This window comes from Podarcis raffonei, chromosome 17 (assembly GCF_027172205.1).
Source record: "Podarcis raffonei isolate rPodRaf1 chromosome 17, rPodRaf1.pri, whole genome shotgun sequence".
Lineage (NCBI taxonomy): Eukaryota > Metazoa > Chordata > Lepidosauria > Squamata > Lacertidae > Podarcis > Podarcis raffonei.
This window is the reverse complement of record NC_070618.1, coordinates 27899552-27920086: the sequence shown is the minus strand read 5'-3', so window position 1 is coordinate 27920086 and position 20535 is coordinate 27899552. Positions and strand designations below refer to the sequence as shown.

Sequence of the window (20535 nt, the reverse complement as noted above, 5' to 3'; positions counted from 1 at the left end):
GGTGTGGCCCAAACCAACAGGAGGAGGACATCTGCAGGGAACGGGCGGGGAGGAACGGAAGGGGAGTAACTTTTTGCGCCTGTGGGGACGCGGGCAACGTGAAACCTCCTTGGCAGAGTGCCAGGGAGCTGAACCTGCTTACATTAGGCTCTGGAGAGAGGAGCTTCCCTCCCCCAGCCACCCTCCCTCTCCGCCTCCCCCCCCCTCGCCACGCGCTGCTCTTCTCCCCCGGATGCCAGCAGCCAGCCCAACCCCCGGGCGCCAAGGAGAATCCGCGTGCGCTCTCCCTTCCAACGGACCCCTCGCAGCTTTGCCCCGGAGCGACGGGCCCGATGGGCACCCGCGTCAAATGCACCATCCGCTGCGCCAGGCCCAAGAAGCTGCCGCGTCTCCTCAAGCCCCTTCTGGTGAAGCTCATCCGAGATCTCCTGAGGAACCCGGGCAGGAGAAGGCCGCTCCACCATTCCTTGGTGCTGATCGTGCGGAAGAAGCCATGCCAGCCCGCCGAGCCTGGATCCTCGGCCCGGAACAGGTAAGGGAATGGCGAATCTCTTTTAGACTGCCTCTCTCTCTCTCTCTCCATCTCGCTCGCTCTCTCCCTCCCTCTCTCTCTCTGTTTGTGTGTTCTATCTATTCTATAGAACTCCTTTTCCTAGTGAACAAAAGCCAGGAAATTTCCATCTGCCGAGTCTCCCCTTCTTCCCCCAAGTGGTGAGCGCACTGTTAGAACTCCTGGAATCTGTTTGCCCTGGTTAGGTTTAGAACTGCGGACATCTTTAATTCGAAAGTAACTCCATCATGTCCCTGGTCTGGAGTCCTGAAAGGAGCAGATAGCTCATCCGTAATCGATCTGTCTTTTGTTGGGGGCTAATTTTACCTTGAAGTGCCCCTGAGTATGTATGTATGTATGTATGTATGTATGTATGTATGTGTAGAAAGAGATCTGGAGTATGCTTATTTGTGTGCTTTGTAAATGAGAGATTCCATGTGTTTTATGTATGGGGGGGCTCATTTCGGTGAAAGATGAGACTCGCAGGTAAAACAAACGGCAGAAAGACAGATGAACGGCATATATGTTTGTACATTAGAAGCAGAACAAATAATTGGTCGGCACAGTCAACTGCATAGAAGGCTGCTTAAATGGGGACAAATCATTTTGAGAGAAGAATCTCACAAAAACACTCCTCACCACCAAACATTCATATCGAGAAATCTCCTTAGGGTTGACTAAAGAGTGAAATGAGATTGCAGATAATTTGCATAATATTTCAATGCAAAAGAAATAGATTGCATTAATAAAAAAATAAAAAATAGGCCTCGAAGATCCGGCCTGCTTCTTTGTTTTCTCTTCCTAGATTAGGTAGGCCTGTGCACATTAAAGCAGCACTGCACATTCTGAAATTTTCGGTAGTTGTGGACCACGACATTTAGCCTCTTGCGATAACCACAATCGTTTATATTCTAGGGGGCTTTTTGTAAACTTAGTACTTATTATTTGGCTGTGAGGGCACAATAGGGAGTTACTGAACTGTGCAAAGCTGAAAGTGTGTATGTTGCAACTGGTGTGTGTGGAGAAATCCTCTCCGAAATCCAGTATCTATCTTAATTACATTTTTTAGGTGCTCAGCTAGGACTAGATCTGAAAATGTCAACTTTTGCCACCCCCTCTGTTCAGATTTGTTGTTATTAAGTACAATTGCATGTTTGTTTGTTTTCCAAAGAGCTCATTATATTGCATGTTGACTTTCACTTTGCGAAACTCCTTATTGTACGAAAAATAAAAACTCAATACTGTCCAATGTGGGGGACACTATATAATATTAGAAATGATTTTTTTAATGGGGCAATATTTATTCCCAATGACATATGGGCATTAGCTGCGCGAATTAATTTCCTAGAAGACAGCAAAACGTTATCCTTGCCTGGTGTGTGTGGGCTCCTTCGGAGCGTGGCCTCCTTCTGCGAAACAAAGGAACGTGCAGTATTTTGAGGTTTATTTAGCTGGAAAGCCGACCTCCGAAATTAATTGCCGAAAGTATGAAATTCTGGGATCAAAATAGAAAGGCAATTTGGGAAATGCAGCGGATGGACAGACGCCTTGGAGTCTAATTGACAAGAGTTTAGCACTAACACAGGATATTTTGAAAGGGAACTGTCACAGTTATTTTACACTGATCTTTTTTTTGTATTACTATTGTACAACTATTTCTAAGTTCAAATATGCACCATAGATATTCCTTGAGCAATAGGAAGATTTATAGATAAAGGCAGATGCATTTTACAGTCTCGACCCTCGTTTTTGAAGCTGCACTCCTTTTGGGTAGTTTTTCAAGAACTTTCTTGAATTTCGTAAAGCAATGAATTCTCTATTCCACTTTAAATAAACTCTCTCGTGCTTTCACATTTTTTTTTAAAAAAATAGTTGTAATCATTACGATCGTTTGCAGAGAATCTCTGGGCAGTTTTTATGGGCCCGAGCCTGCCAAAAGTATATCATGTCGAGCAACACCGTTGTTGAGGACAAGGCAAAATTAAGCACTTTGGCCCAGTTTGAATATTAAAAGATAAAATTAAAAATCAACAGGCACCTCCCACGGACTTCACTGTGCTAAAATTGCAAGCTAAAGAGCAAAGCGAAGAGGAAAATGGTTGAGCTAATAACTTGGAATAGCTGCATTGGTTCGTGGTTGCCTGGTTCGCCTTCTGGCAATTGCCGCTTTAGACCAGCAATGTCTAATGGTCTCTCTTCAACCCTCTCCCCTCTGCAAAATATTTTATTATAATGGAGAACCGTTATTTTCTCAACTCTGACTAAAATTAGAGGTCACCAAAGCAGCAAGTTTGAGGCACAATCCTACGCGCATCTACTCAGAAGTAAGTGGTACTGAATTCATTCGGGTTTTCCTGCGCGGATCATGCTACGAGGCGTTTATTGCACCCCACCCCTGTGCACGCTTACGCTGTACCCTATGCATGCAACCCTATGCGCATTTACACGGGAGTAAGCGCTGTTGAATGCCATAGGCCTTCCTTCCGATTAAGCACATAGGAGCGCAGTAAGCATTTTAGAGTGCTGCGAGATTCTTCGCTGCAGTAGAGGAATTGGGTTTCCCCCGTTGGAATCTACTGGATTCCTGTTACAGCTATGACTCTTCTCAGAATTCCGACGATGGTAACCTCCTCAGAAAAAAAGCTGGAATGCAAACCAGATGCGCTTGCATCCGCTGTAGCTCCGTGCGCTCTGGTCAGACCAGATCTCTACAGATTTAGGCCATCCTTAACGGCCCCCCCCCAACTAGAATCTTCGGATCCCGCCCAGTTTGCCCGCAATTCTCAGCGACGATCCCAGAGTGTTCAGTGAGAATTACTCCCTCGTAAGCCTAGGTTGGGCCTTTGCAGTCCTGAGAAGTAAGGCTGCAATCTTACTCCTACGTAAACAGGGTTAAAACTGCAACCTTAGCGCTGCTCATCCAGGAGTAAACCCGCTTTGACTTCAGTAGGAATTACTTCTGAGTAAACATACTTCTGAGCGCAGGACCGGGCTCCACTCGCCTGCGTCCCGCAACAATTGAACCAACAGTATAGCTGCTGCTGATCAGCTGGAGCGGCTGGCCCGACGAGCCCTCCTAATGGTTCCGATCCAAAGTGCGCGCGCAGAGCATCCCGCGCACGGAGCGCAAGCGGCGCGTTTGGAGCAAACACAGTGTCACCCCCTTCACTTCTGTAGAGTGCTCTCTAGTGGGGAGGGGGCTCGAGGGGGGCTCGTTGCAGGTGGGAGAGAGGGCTGCGCGGCTCCCTTTGCCAGCCTCGGGAATCTGTCGGAATTCCGGGGAGCGGGGGGGCAGCATTTGGGATGTAGGGAGGCGAGGAGCGGGTCTGCATGCAGAAGGAGCCACAGGTAAAAGAAACACGCCTGCGCGCATCCTTCTGGTCATTCCTCTATAAGGCCTTGGAGAGGCGAGGGGCGGCGCATGGCCTTACAGGAGGTATTCTGCAGGAACACCCGCACCCAGGGGACTTAGCAGTCCCCGCCTACCCCCACCCAATCATTCTATGACACCTGTATGGGGAGATGGGGGATTGTTTGGGGACACAGGCAACCGGCCCTGCTCCTGATTTTTAAGAGGGTTGCTCCTGTTAGCAGAGGAATTGAAACCAGGAACTTGGAGATTTCATAAACGAAGTCGTTGCTGAACGAGGTAGGCGAGTGAGCTCCTGATAGAATAAACACCACTATCACATACCGTATGTGTATATATATATATTTTCTTAAAAAAGGAAGTTGCGCAATCCTCTCTTGCAAGCGAGATGTCCTCCCTCCTTGCCTTCAGGAGGATCAAAATGGAGCACAGCTCTTCTTTTATTAGAATTGTTTTAATATGAAAAATAAAAGTAAGGTTTTCGAGAGTGGGCCTGGAACAAATCTTGGGACAATAAACTATGAAAAGGCAGGAAAGGGTCCCTTCTTAAACGTATAGGGAGTGGATTTTAATTAGTTAATTTACTTATTTACTCCTAGAATGCATTAAGCTGTTTGTAGCGGTGTGCCTCAGTTTCCCCGTCTGTCAATGGTGAGAGAGGAAAAGGCCGTATTTCAACGACGCCTGTGTGAGCTTAAGGAGATGGTCAGCGAAGCCGCCTTTGTCTGGGACCCTGCAATCCTCTCATACACTGAAAAGCAAAGGCTGCTGATTTTACTCTCAAGCGAAAGTGGCAGAGAATTCTGTTGTTGTGAAATTCTTCCCTCTCTGGCTCCCTTTCTCCAGAGTAGTCTCGATAAGGTGAATCGCATTAGCTGTGGGATTCTTAGAAGGAAGATCAGGTCGAGGGAAATCAAATGAGCCCCTGCCTTTGCCACCCAATGAATGGAAAAGAAGAGGGGCGGCCCTCGCCCCTCAAAGGAGCTCCTTCCAACACACAGACACGGCGCGCATCGCCAAGTGTGGCTGGGACTGACACCCTCCTTGAAACCCCGGAGATTTGCTGCCAGTCAGTGGTGGGCAATACTGACCTATATATTGACCAGTGGCCTGACTCTTTTTGAGGAAGTTTCTGAGTTCCCAGGTGGCTGTCCTCTTTAATTTAAAGCGCAATCCAGCACGGATGGGTAGGTCAATGATCACTGTTACCTGTGCCCTGACTCTTTACACCCTGATCCAAACCGACAGGAGCAGGGCGCTGGGCGACTTGGCTGCGAATGAAGGGCATTTTAAACCAGTGCCGTTCACTGCGGAGCGAACGTGGCCTGGATCCGGCTCTCAGAGTCTTTGCGTTCGCTCTGGTCTCAGCAGCCCCACTGATTTCAATAGGGCTCCTTCCTTTGACCGGCGCGCAGACGGCAGATAAACTCTGCCATCGGTGTAGCTTGACGCGCCAGGATCTCTCTATCTCTACAGTCGCTTTAAACACCATTTTTATAGGCCCGGAAAGCCTAAACACTTGGCACGAGTGTTCTTTGGGTGTTCATCCCGTTTAATGATAATGATAATAAATTGATAGCAAGGTAGGGAGGACTCAAAGTCACCGTCTCCCCCCCCTCCCCTGAAGATAATATCTCTCTCTTTATTACAAATTGCATGCTCTTCCTTAAATTTATATACTGTTTTATAATAAAAAGCTCTCAGAATATTCCACAATTAAAAAGACTGAATGAAATAAAAATATAAAACATCAAATAATCAAACTGCATTTAGAAAGCAGGCGGTAAATAAAGAACAATTTGTTTTAAAACATTTCAGTAGAGGCTCCACCGTCTTTAGCGCTCCTGTTGAACTTGACCAGGCTTAACGCGTTTGGGGGCTCCTATTCCCCAGGCAATTGACAAGGCGGACCATTCTGAATGAAGGCACTTCGGTTGTTTCACATGGGATGCCAGAAGTCTTTTCTTTTCCTCTCTCCAAAACCAAGGCTGTGTAGGGAAGCGCTTGTTTTTGCTTTCGTTTTCTTTTTGCCATTTTAATTTTAAGCTCTCAAACTCATTCGGCTTGAGAGAGGCCTACTGCTTCAACTCAAACCTTTCTCTCCAGGGAGGCCTAGGAGCTAAACTACATATCGCACCGCATCCCGGGAGTGCAGTGCCGCGCTCGTTCCCACAACCCCTTTGTGGAATTCGCTGCCAGGCGGTTGGGATGGCGGTTGGGTTAGAGGAAACGGACTGAGACTGGAAAGGCGCGAATTCGTAGGAGACGGGCCTCTTGGCCATGTTTATCTCAATGGCTCCTTTTAGAGAGTTCAAAGGCTGCCGAGCTGCCAGGGGTTGGGACAGCAAGTGGCAAAGGGTGGGTCTTCTTCTTCTTTAGCAACCCCTCGTAGACGAGTAAGATTGTCTTCCATGAACACGGTTTTAACAGAGTGTCCGTAGGTGGCTGTGGAGGCCAGTTTTGGATCCACACCTCCTTCTACAGTGGGACATAGGTTTCCAGGCGGGAGTTGATCCCGGTGAGGATTTGCCAAGCATGCCTTCCTCTTAGCACATTTCTCCCTTCCGGAGTTCGAGTGTCTTTAAAGTCCATGACACCTTTGGTCAAGGCTGTTCTCCAATTGGAGCGTTGGTAGGCCTATGTTTCCCAATTGTTGGTGTTTATACTACTTTTTTAAAATAAAAAATGCCTTTTGTTGACCACCAGCATTGCACTTTCCATTTTTAAGTTTGGAATAGAGTAGTTGCTTTGGATGATGATAATCAGGCATCCGAACAACATGACCAGTCCAACGAAGTTGATGTTGAAGAATCATTGCTTCGACACTGGTGATATTTGCTTCTTCCAGTACACTGACATTAGTTCTAAAGGGTGACTATCGCTTCCCTGACCTGTTGTTGTTTAGTCGTTTAGTCGTATCCGACTCTTCGTGACCCCCTGGACCAGAGCACGCCAGGCACTCCTGTCTTCCACTGCCTCCCACAGTTTGCTCAAACTCATGTTAGTAGCTTTGAGAACACTGTCCAACCATCTCGTCCTCTGTCGTCCCCTTCTCCTTGTGCCCTCCATCTTTCCCAGCATCAGGGTCTTTTCCAGGGAGTCTTCTCTTCTTATAAGGTGGCCAAAGTATTAGAGCCTCAGCTTCGGGGTCTGTCCTTCCAGTGAGCCTCCCTGACGTATTTGTGGGTTATTCGCTGTTGGAAGCGGATGCCTCTTACTTTAGAGACGCTAAACAGCTCTTCTTATATAATTCTTCTTCCATTTATTGATTGGTTTTTTGTTTACTACAACTGCTGACGAAAGTGGGAGTGGGAGCCACCTCGAAATGTTGAAATATGAAGTGTTCAGTGTGCCAACCAGCCAGCCAGTCAGCCCTGCCCTTTTCTAAGGTACGCCATTGCGCCCCCTGATCCAGCCATCCTTTTTACCTTCCCTCGCCCGCCCTTTAAGAAGCGGAAGGCATTCTGTGGCCAATGAGCTTGCGCTTTCTTCCTCGGCGGAGATTCCGCTTGAGGGTCCCCCCACAGTCAAAAGATTATTTGATTGCTTGTAGCTGTACAAACTTTTGGGTCCCCCCAAGCTTGTTGCTTCCTCTGTCGTGTGTCTGGATGGTGCCCTTTTGGCTAGCGCTGGGAGAACCTGCCTGTTCTTCGTATGCAGGTATGGGCGTTGCCTGGCTTTATGTTGGGGTAGGTGGAGCAGACCCCTTCATGGATCACTGCCTTGTCGTGGCGAAGGGGCTTGAATAACTCAGGGAAGCTATGAGCTATGTTGTGCAGGGACACCCAAGACGGACAGGTCATAGCCGAAAGTTTAGACTAAATGTGATCCACCTGGAGAAGGAAGTGGCAAACCACTCCAGCATTTTGCCAAGAAAACTCCATGGACATAAAAAAGGAGAAGCTTTGAGAAAAAAATGCTCTGGTTCATGGGGTCACGGGGAGTGAACACGACTAAGACGACTAAACAACAACAACAACAGGGGGAGCAGAACCTCAGTTAAGTATTTTTATTGATTTGCTTGATTTACTTGCACCCCTCGGCTACGCCAAGTATGTTGGGTGATAAAGATCATCATATTCTGCCCACTTCCTCTGGGGAGCTGAAGAGACCTTTCAGGCCTCTCTCATTGGCAGATGAGCGTTTCAGATGCCTTAGGAAATTCCCCAGTAACTGCCGCTGCTTGAGGGTCCCGTCTCAGCTTTAACCATAGAAACCAATAAAATATTTGAGGGGGCCGGCCCACCCCTCTTGTTAATGGGCATTCCCATTCAAATAGTTTCCTTGTGCCATGTGATTGATTATGTGGGGCGCTGTTTACCCCCCCCCCCCAATATTTTATTGAAGTTGGCACCCCTGGCTATAACTCTGCATTAGTGTGGGGTGGGGGGGTGGCTGGGGGTTGCGAGCGAGGGGGGGTACTTTTTTCTTTTTTGCTTACTGTTGAAGCGCCCATCTTAAGAACCAAGGTGGAGTTTCCAGAAAAGGCAATTGAGAGGTGTCATGGGAGAAGTTTTATGGAGTTCAACGTGGCATGGAAAAAGGGAAAAGAGGAAGGTTTTTTTCCCTCCCTCTCTTCTTGACACCAGAACTCGAGGACATGCAATGAAGCTGAATTTGGGGCGTTTCGGGGCACATACAGCGCGCGGCCCGACTAGGGAACTGGCTCCCGCAGGAGGCCGTGAGATCGCCACCAACTTGAATGGCTTTCAAAGACGATTGGGCAAGCCTAGGCAGGAGAGAGCGATGGGTGGCTAGCTGCCACGATGGCTCGGCTTTGCCTCCATCGTCAGAGGCAGCAAAGCTTCAGAAGACCAGTTGTTGGAAAAGTCAGGAGGGGAGAGGGCTCTGCTGCTCAAAACCTGCTTGAGGGTTTCTCATTGGCTGGTCAATGGCAGGGGTGGGACATTGGTCTGATCTAAGCAGGCTCTTATGCTGTCTGTGTGTGTGTGTGTGTGTGTGCGCGCGCGCGCGCGGGCGCGCGTGTTTGTAAGCTACAAGTACAGTGGTACCTCGGGTTAAGAACTTAATTCGTTCTGGAGGTCCATTCTTAACCTGAAACTGTTCTTAACCTGAGATACCGCTTTAGCTAATGGGGCCTCCCGCTGCCGCCGCGCGATTTCTGTTCTCATCCTGAAGCAAAGTTCTTAATCCTGGGTACTATTTCTAGGTTAGCGGAGTCTGTAACTTAAAGCGTCTGTAACCTGAAGCGTCTGTAACCCAAGGTACCACTGTATCCCTTGGATAACCCAAGCCACAGGTCCAATGACATGGGTGTAGCCAGGATTTATTTTAAGGGGGCAGGCTTTATGTTGGGAGGGGGGCCGAACCGAGTTATCTGCGATGCAATGGGTCAGCGAGTTAAGTATTTTTATTTACTTACTTGATTTGGGGGAGGCGGGCAGCTGCCCCCTGCACCCCTGGTTATGCCCAAGACCTGTGATCCGCCTGCCAATGGATGTGACCCTCCTCGTCTCCCCTCACCCTACTCTTCACGTGGAGCCCTGCAAAGTCCTGAAAGATTCCGCCTTCGAGACTGCAGCAGGAGGGTGGGAGCTGTCCGGACGCCGAAGGCGAGCACGATTTCGAAAGGTATTTTCTACTCTTAATATAGGCCTACTTGGAAAAAAGCTGCAGGATCCTTCTGTCACAACAACACACTACACAGTTCTCTTGCAGACACACCAGTGTGGGACAAACCAAGTTTGGGAATTACTGATTTAAGAGTATTAACAAAACGCGTGAACGCCATATTAGCCCGAAAGCGAACTCTAGATTCTTTTCCAGAAGATCTTTGCTGCTGGTGGCAACGTATTTCTAATGCAATCTTTTGAGTAAAGAATGCTAAATTAACGAGGACAAATCATTTATTTTTTGCTGTTGGCTAAGGACTTTGCAAGTTTACTTTGGGTGTGCATTCAGAACCCGCACCAAATATGTGTGGCAGAGGAGACAATTCATTTTACTTCGGGGCAGTTTTGAGAAACTGCATGGTTTATAATTCATCACCTCCCTGCTCTTTCCCCCCTCGTCCAATTCCCAGAAATGTTCGCAAAGCAAAAATATTTATACGTAGGAGCTTCTCAGAGGTTAAAAAGTGGGGTTAAAGAGGTTAAAATTTCTTCCATCACGTTTGAAATTTGTGTGTGAATTCACAGAACCAGAGAATTGTAAGGTTGGAAAGGACTCTGAGGGTCATATAACCCAACTATCTGAAATTCAGACGGCAGTGCAACCTCTGTTTAAAAACAATCCGATGAAGGAGAGAGAGTCTACCACCTTCGGAGAAAGTCCGTTCCGCTGTCCAACAGCTCTTACTGTCAAAAGGTTCTTCCAAATGTTTAGGTAGAATTGTTGTTGTTGTTTAGTCGTTTAGTCGTGTCCGACTCTTCGTGACCCCATGGGCAGGCCAGGCACTCCTGTCTTCCACTGCCTCCCGCAGCTTGGTCAAACTCATGCTGGTAGCTTCGAGAACACTGTCCAACCATCTCGTCCTCTGTCGTCCGCTTCTCCTTGTGCCCTCAGTCTTTCCCAACATCAGGGTCTTTTCCAGGGAGTCTTCTCTTCTCACGAGGTGGCCAAAGTCTTGGAGCCTCAGCTTTAGGATCTGTCATTCCAGTGAGCACTCAGGGCTGATTTCCTTCAGAATGAATAGGTTTGATTTTCTTGCAGTCCATGGGACTCTCAAGAGTCTCCTCCAGCACCGTAATTCAAAAGCATCAATTCTTCGGCGAACAGCCTTCTTTATGGTCTAGCTCTCATTTCCATACATCACTACTGGGAAAACCATAGCTTTAACTATACAGACGTTTGTTGGCAAGGTGATGTCTCTGCTTTTTAAGATGCTGTCTAGGTTTGTCATTGCTTTTCTCCCAAGAAGCAGGCGTCTTTTAATTTGGTGACTACTGTCACCAAATTAAAATTAGGTAGAATTACCTTTCTTGTAATTTGAATCCATTGCTACCCACCTGAGCAGCAGAAAACAAACTTTCTCCATCATCCCCGATCTGACAGCCCTTCAGGTATTTGGAGGTGGTTATCATATCACCCCTCAAAACGCTCCGAGGTGTTTTAGGAAAGCAATCCAAAATTTGGGATTAAATAAGTAAACACAAACAAAACTTTGGAATCCCCCCTCCAGCCTAAAGCTAAACAACGAAAAAGTCAGGCAATCAGATTTACTTTAGCAAAAATGCAAAAGGGTATTGAGGTACATTTCACCCTAATCGGTCTCTAGCACACGGGACCACATGTTGGGCGACGAAATCTTGTCTCATCCCTTGGGCTGCTGAAGCAAAGCCTGTGCCCCCGTTCGTCAGCAAATGCCTCGGCCTTTCCCTCTGCTCTTCAAGAAAGGAGCTCCAGCGAGTCCACCCTGCTCAGTGAAGTCACAGCGCGATTTTATACACCTCTACTCAGAACTAAGCTCCACTGTGTTCAATGGGACTTACTCCCAGGTAAGTGCGTATAGCATTCAGCCTAAGGAAGTTGCTTTGAAATCACTCAGCGTGTGGAGAAGCCTGGAGATGCATTTACCACAAGGAAGCCTTGGAGAGACATTTAAAAAAGAAAGAGAGAGAGAAAAAAAACTAGGGAAAGCCACTGAGTACTTGGGGACTTCTGATTCATTTTGTGGACCCTAATAATGGAGCTCTCTAGCAGTCGTCCTTGGTCTTTGCACCATTTTATCCGCAAATAACCCTGCGGGGTAGGCTAGGGTGAAAAGCAGCGGTCAAGTGGTACACACAAATACACATTAGTAGCAGTAGTCATTATATCCTGCCGTTCTCCGAAGCTGGGATTCAACGTGGTTTCGTGGAGTGGCTTCTTTTCCTCAACCTAGAAGCTCTCCACGCCCCCAGCCGTCAAGGAAAGGAGGGAGGAAAGCAAATAGGGGCGCAGTGTGGAAAGAGTAGTGGGAGATTTAGAGAGAAGGGATAGGCACACTCGTGGAGAGAGAGAAAAACCAGTCCCGTTGAGCTCCATGGAAACCTGAGCGGCCGCCACCTGTGCGCATCAGGGCTTGGGTCCTGGGACATTGTTGCAGGCTGAAGTCCCCAGGATGAGGGACGGCGCCCTTCCAGATTTGTCTGGACTCCCAACGCCCTTAAGCCCCATCCAGCATGACCAAGGGACGTGGTGGGGGTGGAGGTGGGGGTGGTACACCTTCAGGGTCAGAGGCTGCCCATCCTCGGCCTGCTAAGCAAGTTTACTTCGGGGTAAATATCGCCGAATATCGGGGTAAATAGGTAGTGGAGGACAGAGGTGCCTGGCGTGCTCTGGTCCATGGGGTCACGAAGAGTCGGACACGACTAAACGACTAAACAACAACAACAAATATCGCCGAGTTCAGTTCAGGCGCCTTCTATTTGGCGCTTAGGCCGTTGCCTTGCGTCTGGTTGATTGGAAAGCGAATCTCGCTGCCTACTTCCGTGAGATTTCCTCCGACATCATCGCGCATAGAACTATAGCCATGCATATAGGATGTTCTGGACATTGATGCGTCTTTTTCTGAGGTTCTCAGTTCTATGCATGGTGCTATTATTATTTAGACTTATAGTCCAGCCCTTCACTCAGAACTCCCCCAGGGTGGTAAACTACAATCTTTAGAACAGAAGAAATCATTTAAACATAAAATCCTTATAAGGGGGGCGGGAGAGAAACTGACGGCATAGGAATATGGCTCTTTATATCAGCTGCATAACCTGTACATGATCTGCGAGTAAGCCTCATTGAACTTGCTTCTGCGCAAGCAAACATAAAGATATAGGATGCTGCTTCATATTGAGGGAGCTCTCCGGGGCAAAGACTCCCAGTTCTAAGACTTGGGTCCAAGTGCATGAGACTATAAGATGTCTTGTGTCTAAAATGGCTTTGCTTTACCAATGAGCGGCTAGAGGCTCAACACTTCTGCGGGGAGGAAGAGGAAGGGAGTAGGGGAGAATCCGACTTCCATTCATAACTTGATCCCCACCCCTTGCATATCTATCTATCTCTATCTATCTATCTATCTATCTATCTATCATCTATCTATCATCTATCTTTCATCTCTATCTCTATCTATCATCTACATTGTGCAATTCTTTTTAAAAATTATATTTTATTACATTTTCAAAAGTTTAACATATGATCCTCTTGTTAGCTCAGTTGGTTAAAACGCGGTGCTGATGACGTCAAGTTTGCAGGTTCGATCCCCGTATGGGACAGCTGCATATTCCGGCCTTGCAGAGGGTTGGACTAGATGATCCTCAGAGTCCCTTCCTGCTCCACAAATCTATGATTCTATGATATACACTCCAATACATAACAATTTTTCTTTCTCTTTCGTGGACTTCCCACCCCGTTTCCCTTGGTGTTTCTTTTCTATCTCATAGCATGACAACAATACTTTAATCTCTAATTCCTTCTGCTGCTCATAGTTCAAATCCTACTCGCGAGTCCATCCATACAACCATTCCGCAGTTTCTTTATGGTCTGGGAGGGATGCAGAAGGAGTGAGATGAAAGCCTGCAGCCCTGTTCAGGGAGAATTATTTGCAAGTGAAAGGGCTCTGGGCAGAAAATGAATCGAGACTTCCCTTTTACCCGCCGGAAAGGCCACGTGCGCTTTTCGAGTTCATCTCATCTAAATCAACCCAAGAATATCAACTACAACTAAATCAACTGCAAGAAGATCAAACCTCTACATTCTGAATGAAATCAGCCCTGAGTGCTCACCGGAAGGACAGATCGTGAAGCTGAGGCTCCAATACTTTGACCACCTCATGAGAAGAGAAGACTCCCTGGAAAAGACCCTGATGTTGGGGAAGATGGAGGGCACAAGGAGAAGGGGACGACAGAGGACGAGATGGTTGGATAGTGTTCTCGAAGCTACTAACATGAGTTTGACCAAACTGCGGGAGGCAGTGGAAGACAGGAGTGCCTGGCGTGCTCTGGTCCATGGGGTCACGAAGAGTCGGACACGACTAAACGACTAAACAACAAGAACAACAAATCAACCCATATCCACAAAGCTTTTCCCCTCGCCCCAATGCATCTAGGCGCGGCAATGCAAGGAGACTTAAAAAAAGGCCCCCTCACTACAGCTTGCCACTATAGTAAATCTAACGGTCCGAACGCTCATGTAACGTGTGTCAACATTTAAGCTCAGGCGAGACGACCCAGTAACTCTCGCTGCAAAAAAACAGCTTGGCAATGCCGCCCGTCTCCCCTTTCCGCCATCGAGCCGAGCTCTTGCAAGCTTGGTGCGCGGCCAAGCAGGACCAAGAGCCCCGCCCCCCTCTCGCTGAAAGTGCGCCTGTCATTTGTTGTCCGGGGTGGGGCGGGCGCTGGCAATAGTTCCTGCACCCAATTGGATCAGCTGTGCGCGCACGGCAGCCGCGCGAGATCTAGGTGGGACCGCATCGCCTCGGTCTGCAGACAGGTCTGCCTGCCTCGTGGGCACGCGTGCGCACTCGGGATGGGGACGCAGCAAGCCAACGCGCTCACTCGCGCGGCCGCCGAAGGGAACTTGGCACAAGCGCGCAGGCTGCTGGACGCGGGAGCGGACCCCAATGGCCTGAACTGCTTCGGCAGGAGTCCGATCCAGGTAGTGGTCAGGGCGGAACGGGCTGCCTGTTTGACAATGAAAGAAAAAAAAGTGCTCAAACCGCGGCTTTCCGTCCTAAGTGCGGACACGCATCTGGTGCGCAAAAGCGGGCTTGGAGACGTTGCAATGGAACCCCGGGGGATGGGTCGGTAATAGGAGAGCGAGAGAATCGGGGGGGGGGGGAGGGGGAATCTGTGAGCTTACCTCTGCTGCTGTAAAGACAGATTTTGGAGAACAGGACAAATAAACTTTCCTTGTCGTTGTCAATGTGACAGATTTAGGAAATTGCCCATAAAAGGATTTCTCTTCTCTTTCGCACCATTTTTCTCCGTCTGCAGAAGGGTTTGCACACGCGCCCGCACGCACACTCCTATAACGTTTCTGAGTAGCCTAGCTCTGCTAAGCACCTTCTGAAATATATTTCCGCTTCAAGGGATTCCTCCCTTTTCAAAGTTATATATCTGCTTTCGTTTCTGGCGAGAGATATCCTCTCCTCCTCAACGAATCCCCATATTAAATAGCAATTATCATCTTCTATCAAGGAGTCATTTAGGACGTGCGCTTTCTCTAACTTACATTGGTCTTCAGCACGTGGCTTTCCGGGGAGGGCACGTACCCAGGAAATAAATAGAATTTCTTAACTGCCGGCGTGAATGGAGCGTCAAACTCCGGTCGCAAACGTGAGGCGATCGCGCCTTTGAGCAATTCGGGTTGCTTCGCAGCCGTCCCGACGGACCTCCATTTTAATCTGCATTATTCTACATCGCAACAAAATGCTCTTGCCCACCTCCCAAAATGGCTGGCTTCTCTGCGGATGGCGACTGTTAGAAACACCCAGGAATTTGTGTGAAACCTATTTTTTTGCAAAGCTGACTTCTGTATTAATTTGTTGGAGGAGGAACAGACACTTAAAAAAAATAAAATTAAAGGGTGGGGAGCCGCTGAGGCGCAAGACTGCCCGCGAGGTTTAAGCACTGGAGAAAAGTACCTATATATTTTATTTCCTTTATAATAATAATCAGAAACCGTAAATGCTCCTAAGAAACATTATGACCAGAAAGGGGAAGAGGGTGTCTAGCTCTCGATGAACGCTTTGTGCAGAAGAGCTGATTCTTAGGCTGCAATCCTGTGCGCACTTAGCTGGAAGTAGGACCCTACTGAATTCGGTAGCACTTGCTTCTGAGTAGACATGGATAGGCATGCGCTATGAATGATCTTTTTCTTGATTCTGTTTTTTTGTTTTTGTTTTTTAAAAAGACACCTTTAACAACGCGAGTCCGTAGCTGGGAGTCAGCCCTATTGAATTTAATGGTACTTACTCGTGAGTAGGACAGTGCAGGTCAAATTATGTGGAACTCAAGTATTTCTGAGAAGATATGGCTAGGCTTGGGCAGGGCTGTAAATTATTTACCGATTTTTATTTTCATTTTTGCTCCTAACCGTTCTTGGAATTATATAGCTACCGGCGTTGCCAAATGCATCCCTCAACTGTTTCTGTCTTTCAAATCTAATAAATGTTCGACCATATAGTCCCATCAGCATGTGTTTCAGTATGGAGAAAGAGTGTCCCTCGGTGGTACAGCACAATATTTGCGTGGCGGGGTTGACTGTCCTGGAGAGATCCCCTGCCTCAAATCCTGGAGAGTCGACTCCAAATACACTGCGATCTGCTCACAGTACAGTGGTACCTCGGGTTACATACGCTTCAGGTTACAGACTCCGCTAACCCAGAAATAGTGCTTCAGGTTAAGAACTTTGCTTCAGGATGAGAACAGAAATCGCGCGGCGGCAGCGGGAGGCCCCATTAGCTAAAGTGGTGCTTCAAGTTAAGAACAGTTTGAGGTTAAGAACGGACCTCCGGAACGAATTAAGTACTTAACCCGAGGTACCACTGTATAAAAAACCTGACAGTGGACCAAAGTTGTTGAGCTTTTGTTAGGAAGCCCAAGTTTCCCCCCTATTTTTATTGGGGGGGGGGAGATCACTGAGGGGCCAAAGATCTACCAGGATCTACCGGTAGATCACGATCATGCCAGGTCAGTGTAAAGAAAGGCTTCGCTAGATGGACCAGAGGTTTGACGGAGGATGGACCAGCGCCCAGGCACGTTCCTAGCAGTGAGTAAGACCAGCAACCTCCGTTTCCTTCTCAAAACAGCGACCCTTGCAAGGCAAACTGCTCCCCCGCTCCTCATCACAATCCATCTGAATTCAATTGTGGTTTTCAGTTCGATTCCTTTGCGGATGAGGGTGTAAAACGGAGACTTGACATAAATAAATCAACTCAATAAATCTACTCAATCTAACGTTGAGATTCTCGCGTTAACAAAGTCCCACGAACTGAAACTACTCTTAAGTCAATTATTTCGTATTATAACTTTTTTTAAAAAACGTGTTACTTATTTAGAAGTACAGTGGTACCTCGGGTTACATACGCTTCAGGTTACAGACTCCGCTAACCCAGAAATGGTGCTTCAGAACTTCAGGATGAGAACAGAAATCGTGCTCCGGCGGCGCGGTGGCAGCAGGAGGCCCCATTAGCTAAAGTGGTGCTTCAGGTTAAGAACAGTTTCAGGTTAAGTACGGACCTCCGGAACGAATTAAGTACTTAACCCGAGATACCACTGTAGGGGGAAAGGGTCGGCTGGAGCTGCTCTACAGCTGAGCGATCCTAAGCCTCCTCGGCTCCGACGGCAGTCGAATCGCCCATTGAGGTTTCCCCGATTGACACAACGGAGAGACAGCGGTGGATGGATGTTGTTTCTTGATTTCAGTTTGATTATCCAGTTAGTACAAGTGAGATACCCAAATTACTACCGTAAGAGACACGCGGTGCTTTCAGAATTATCAAATGGAACTGGGCAATTGTTCTTTTTGACAGTTCTCCAGGGCAGGATCCCTCTAAGGTTGCGCTAAGGTTATCCTGAGCCGTAGCTGTCAACATTCCCCCCTTTTAAAGGGAAATTCCCTTATTCCGAATAGGATTCCTCGCAAGAAGAGGGAAAAGTTGACAGCTATGTCCTGAGCCTGTCCACTTAGAAGTAAGACTCGCTAGGTCTCCGCTCCTTCCTCCCCGAAATACCTATGCCAAAATATTCAGGTAGGTAGCCGTGTTGGTCTGACGCAGTAGAAATATATATTAAAAAAACAGGTCTACCACACCTGTCAGCCAATCACCCATTCCCACCACCCTTCTGAGTAATACCCCTCCCCACCCTCTCACTATATATAAAGGTCTGGTGACTTCTGTTTCAGTGTATCTGCAGAAGTGTGCATGCACACGAAAGCTCATACCAAGAACAAACTTCGTTGATCTTTAAGGTGCTACTGGACAATTTTTAAAATATATATATATTTATATGCCAAAAGATTAATGAAATTTAAGGTTGCAATTCTGCCCTTACAGACCTGGGAATAAGTCCCACTGAATTTAATAGGATCCTGAATAGACCTGGTTAGGATTCTGCTGTAAATCTCATTGAACTAGTATACATTTGCCTGGGAGTAAACCCCTTTCTGCTTATTTGGAGAGTGGTTGTCTATTATTATTATTATTATTATTATTATTATTATTATTACTACTACTACTACTACTACTATTACTATTATTACTATTATTACTATTATTACTATTATTATACCACTCTTCATCTGTAGATCTCAGGGCAGTTCACAACATAAAATTACAATATTAAAAGCCACAAAGTACACAATAAAAATAAGAACAAAACCAAACCGATAATCCCCACTCCCAAAATTTACATTTACACCCCTACTTTCCTCAAAGGACCTCAAGGGTGAAGTACATCTGCTCCCTGTGAGGTAGGTTAGGTTGAGAGGGAGTGACTGGCCGAAGGTCCCCCAGTGACCTTCATATATATATGTGTGTGTGTGTGTGTGTGTGTGTGTGTGTGTGTGTGTGTGTTCTATCGTGACCCAAGAAAATCATTTAATAAAATCGTATATATATAGATATATAGATATATAGATATATAAATATATAGATATATATAGATAGATAGATATACACACACACACATACACTATGTATATATATGTGTGTGTGTCTGTGTATATACATATATAAAAACATATATAAATATATAAAATATATATTTATATTTTATACATATACATATATATAAAATATATAAAAAATATGTTTTTATTAAATGGTTTTCTTGGGCCACAATAGAACATACAGAGTCTTTGTTTTCAGAGACTGATTCAAACAAATCAGTCATATTCATAGTGAGACCTTCCTGTTACAGGCAATATGGGCTTGAGGGAAAAGAGAAGAGGGGCGGAAAGGGGAAGGAATTAAAATTTCATTCCTGTACATAGTATATCAGGAAAGCTTTTGCGTCAGCATCACATAAAGGCTTTCTTTATTTATGGCTGGCTGGGGCGGGGGGTGGGGAAACAAGAGGTCCCACGCGTGGTTGGTTTGCTGTGTGCTTTGTTTGGTGTAGGGGTTGCCTTAATGGGGATTTAAGGCCTCCTTTCCCGGATCCTAGCCTAACACCCTAACCACTACACCACACTGCCTCTCTTGCACTGTAGCATTGCACTGCCAATCTGCATCCAACCCCAAGGGCTGAATTATTCTGTGGCGCTGGGTGAGCTCCCTTCCACCTCTTCAGTCCTGTATTATTATTATCTCCTGCTATTATTTTGATGCCAAGTCTGCATCCATCCCTTAAGGAGATGAACCCGGAGTAGCTTACAGCAGCCCCTCGGTCGTGGGGGTGCTGTTGTTTTTTAGTCGTTTAGTCGTGTCCGACTCTTCATGACCCCATGGACCAGAGCATGCCAGGCACTCCTATCTTCCACTGCCTCCCGCAGTTTGGTCAAACTCATGCTGGTAGCTTCCAGAACACTGTCCAACCATCTCCTCCTCTGTCGTCCCCTTCTCCTTGTGCCCTCCATCTTTCCCAACATCAGGGTCTTTTCCAGGGAGTCTTCTCTTCTCATGAGGTGGCCAAAGTAGTGGAGTCTCAGCTTCACGATCTGTCCTTCCAGTGAGCACTCAGGGCTGATTTCCTTCAGAATGGATCGGGTTGATCTTCTTACAGACTCTCAAGAGTCTCCTCCAGCACCATAATTCAAAAGCATCAATTCTTCGGCGATCAGCCTTCTTTATGGTCCAGCTCTCACTTCCATACATCATTACTGGGAAAACCATAACTTTAACTATATGGACCTTTGTCGGCAAGGTGATGTCTCTGCTTTTTAAGATGCTGTCTAGGTTTGTCATTGCTTTTCTCCCAAGAAGCAGGCGTCTTTTAATTTCGTGACTGCTGTCACCATCTGCAGTGATCATGGAGCCCAAGAAAGTAAAATCTCTCACTGCCTCCATTTCTTCCCCTTCCGGGTCCTGGGGGTACCTCCGCTTCAATTCAGAACACCGAAAATGGAATACGTAGAATCGGACCACGCAGCTAGTGGCAATCCTAGGCGGAGCGCGGCGCTGGCGCCTGACTGACGGCGCATCTCTTCTCCTTTGCCTTCCAGGTCATGAGGATGGGAGACCCGCGCGTGGCCGAGCTGCTGCTTCGATGGGGAGCGGATCCCAACGTGCCCGATCCCTCCACCGGCTCCTGCCCCGCGCACGACGCGGCCCGGGAAGGCTTCCTGGACACGCTGCGCGTGCTGCGCTCAGGCGGAGCGCGACTCGACCTGCCAGACCGCAGAGGGCGCCTCCCGGTTGACGTGGCTGAAGAGAATGGGCACCGCCACGTCGTGCGTTATCTGGGCCGGCTGGCGATCGGGGAATCCTGGAGATAATCCAGCAACAATCTAATGCTGCTTATGCTTTTGGTAGCACTTCTCCCTTGCATTATTTTGCATGGGTCTTCTTTGCCAAAAAATAAAGTTTTTTTGCAGTAAGTTGTCTTTCTTTCTTTCTTTCTTTCTTTCTTTCTTTCTTTCTTTCTTTCTTTCTTTCCTTCCTTTCCTTTCCTTTCCTTTCCTTTCCTTTCCTTCCTTCCTTCCTTCCTTCTTTCCTCCCTCCCTCCCTCCCTCCCTTTCT

The 20535-nt window shown here is 47.3% G+C and overlaps 1 protein-coding gene across 1 annotated transcript; it reads left to right on the top strand.

The window, feature by feature from the left end:
- The first annotated feature begins 220 nt into the window (after positions 1 to 220).
- Positions 221 to 20301, top strand: LOC128405017 (histone-lysine N-methyltransferase EHMT1-like). Its single transcript, XM_053371185.1, has 2 exons — positions 221 to 532; positions 20019 to 20301. Exons 1-2 carry the CDS (start codon positions 233 to 235, stop codon positions 20289 to 20291), a joined length of 573 nt encoding a protein of 190 aa, XP_053227160.1. The 5' UTR covers positions 221 to 232; the 3' UTR covers positions 20292 to 20301.
- Positions 20302 to 20535: the final 234 nt, after the last annotated feature.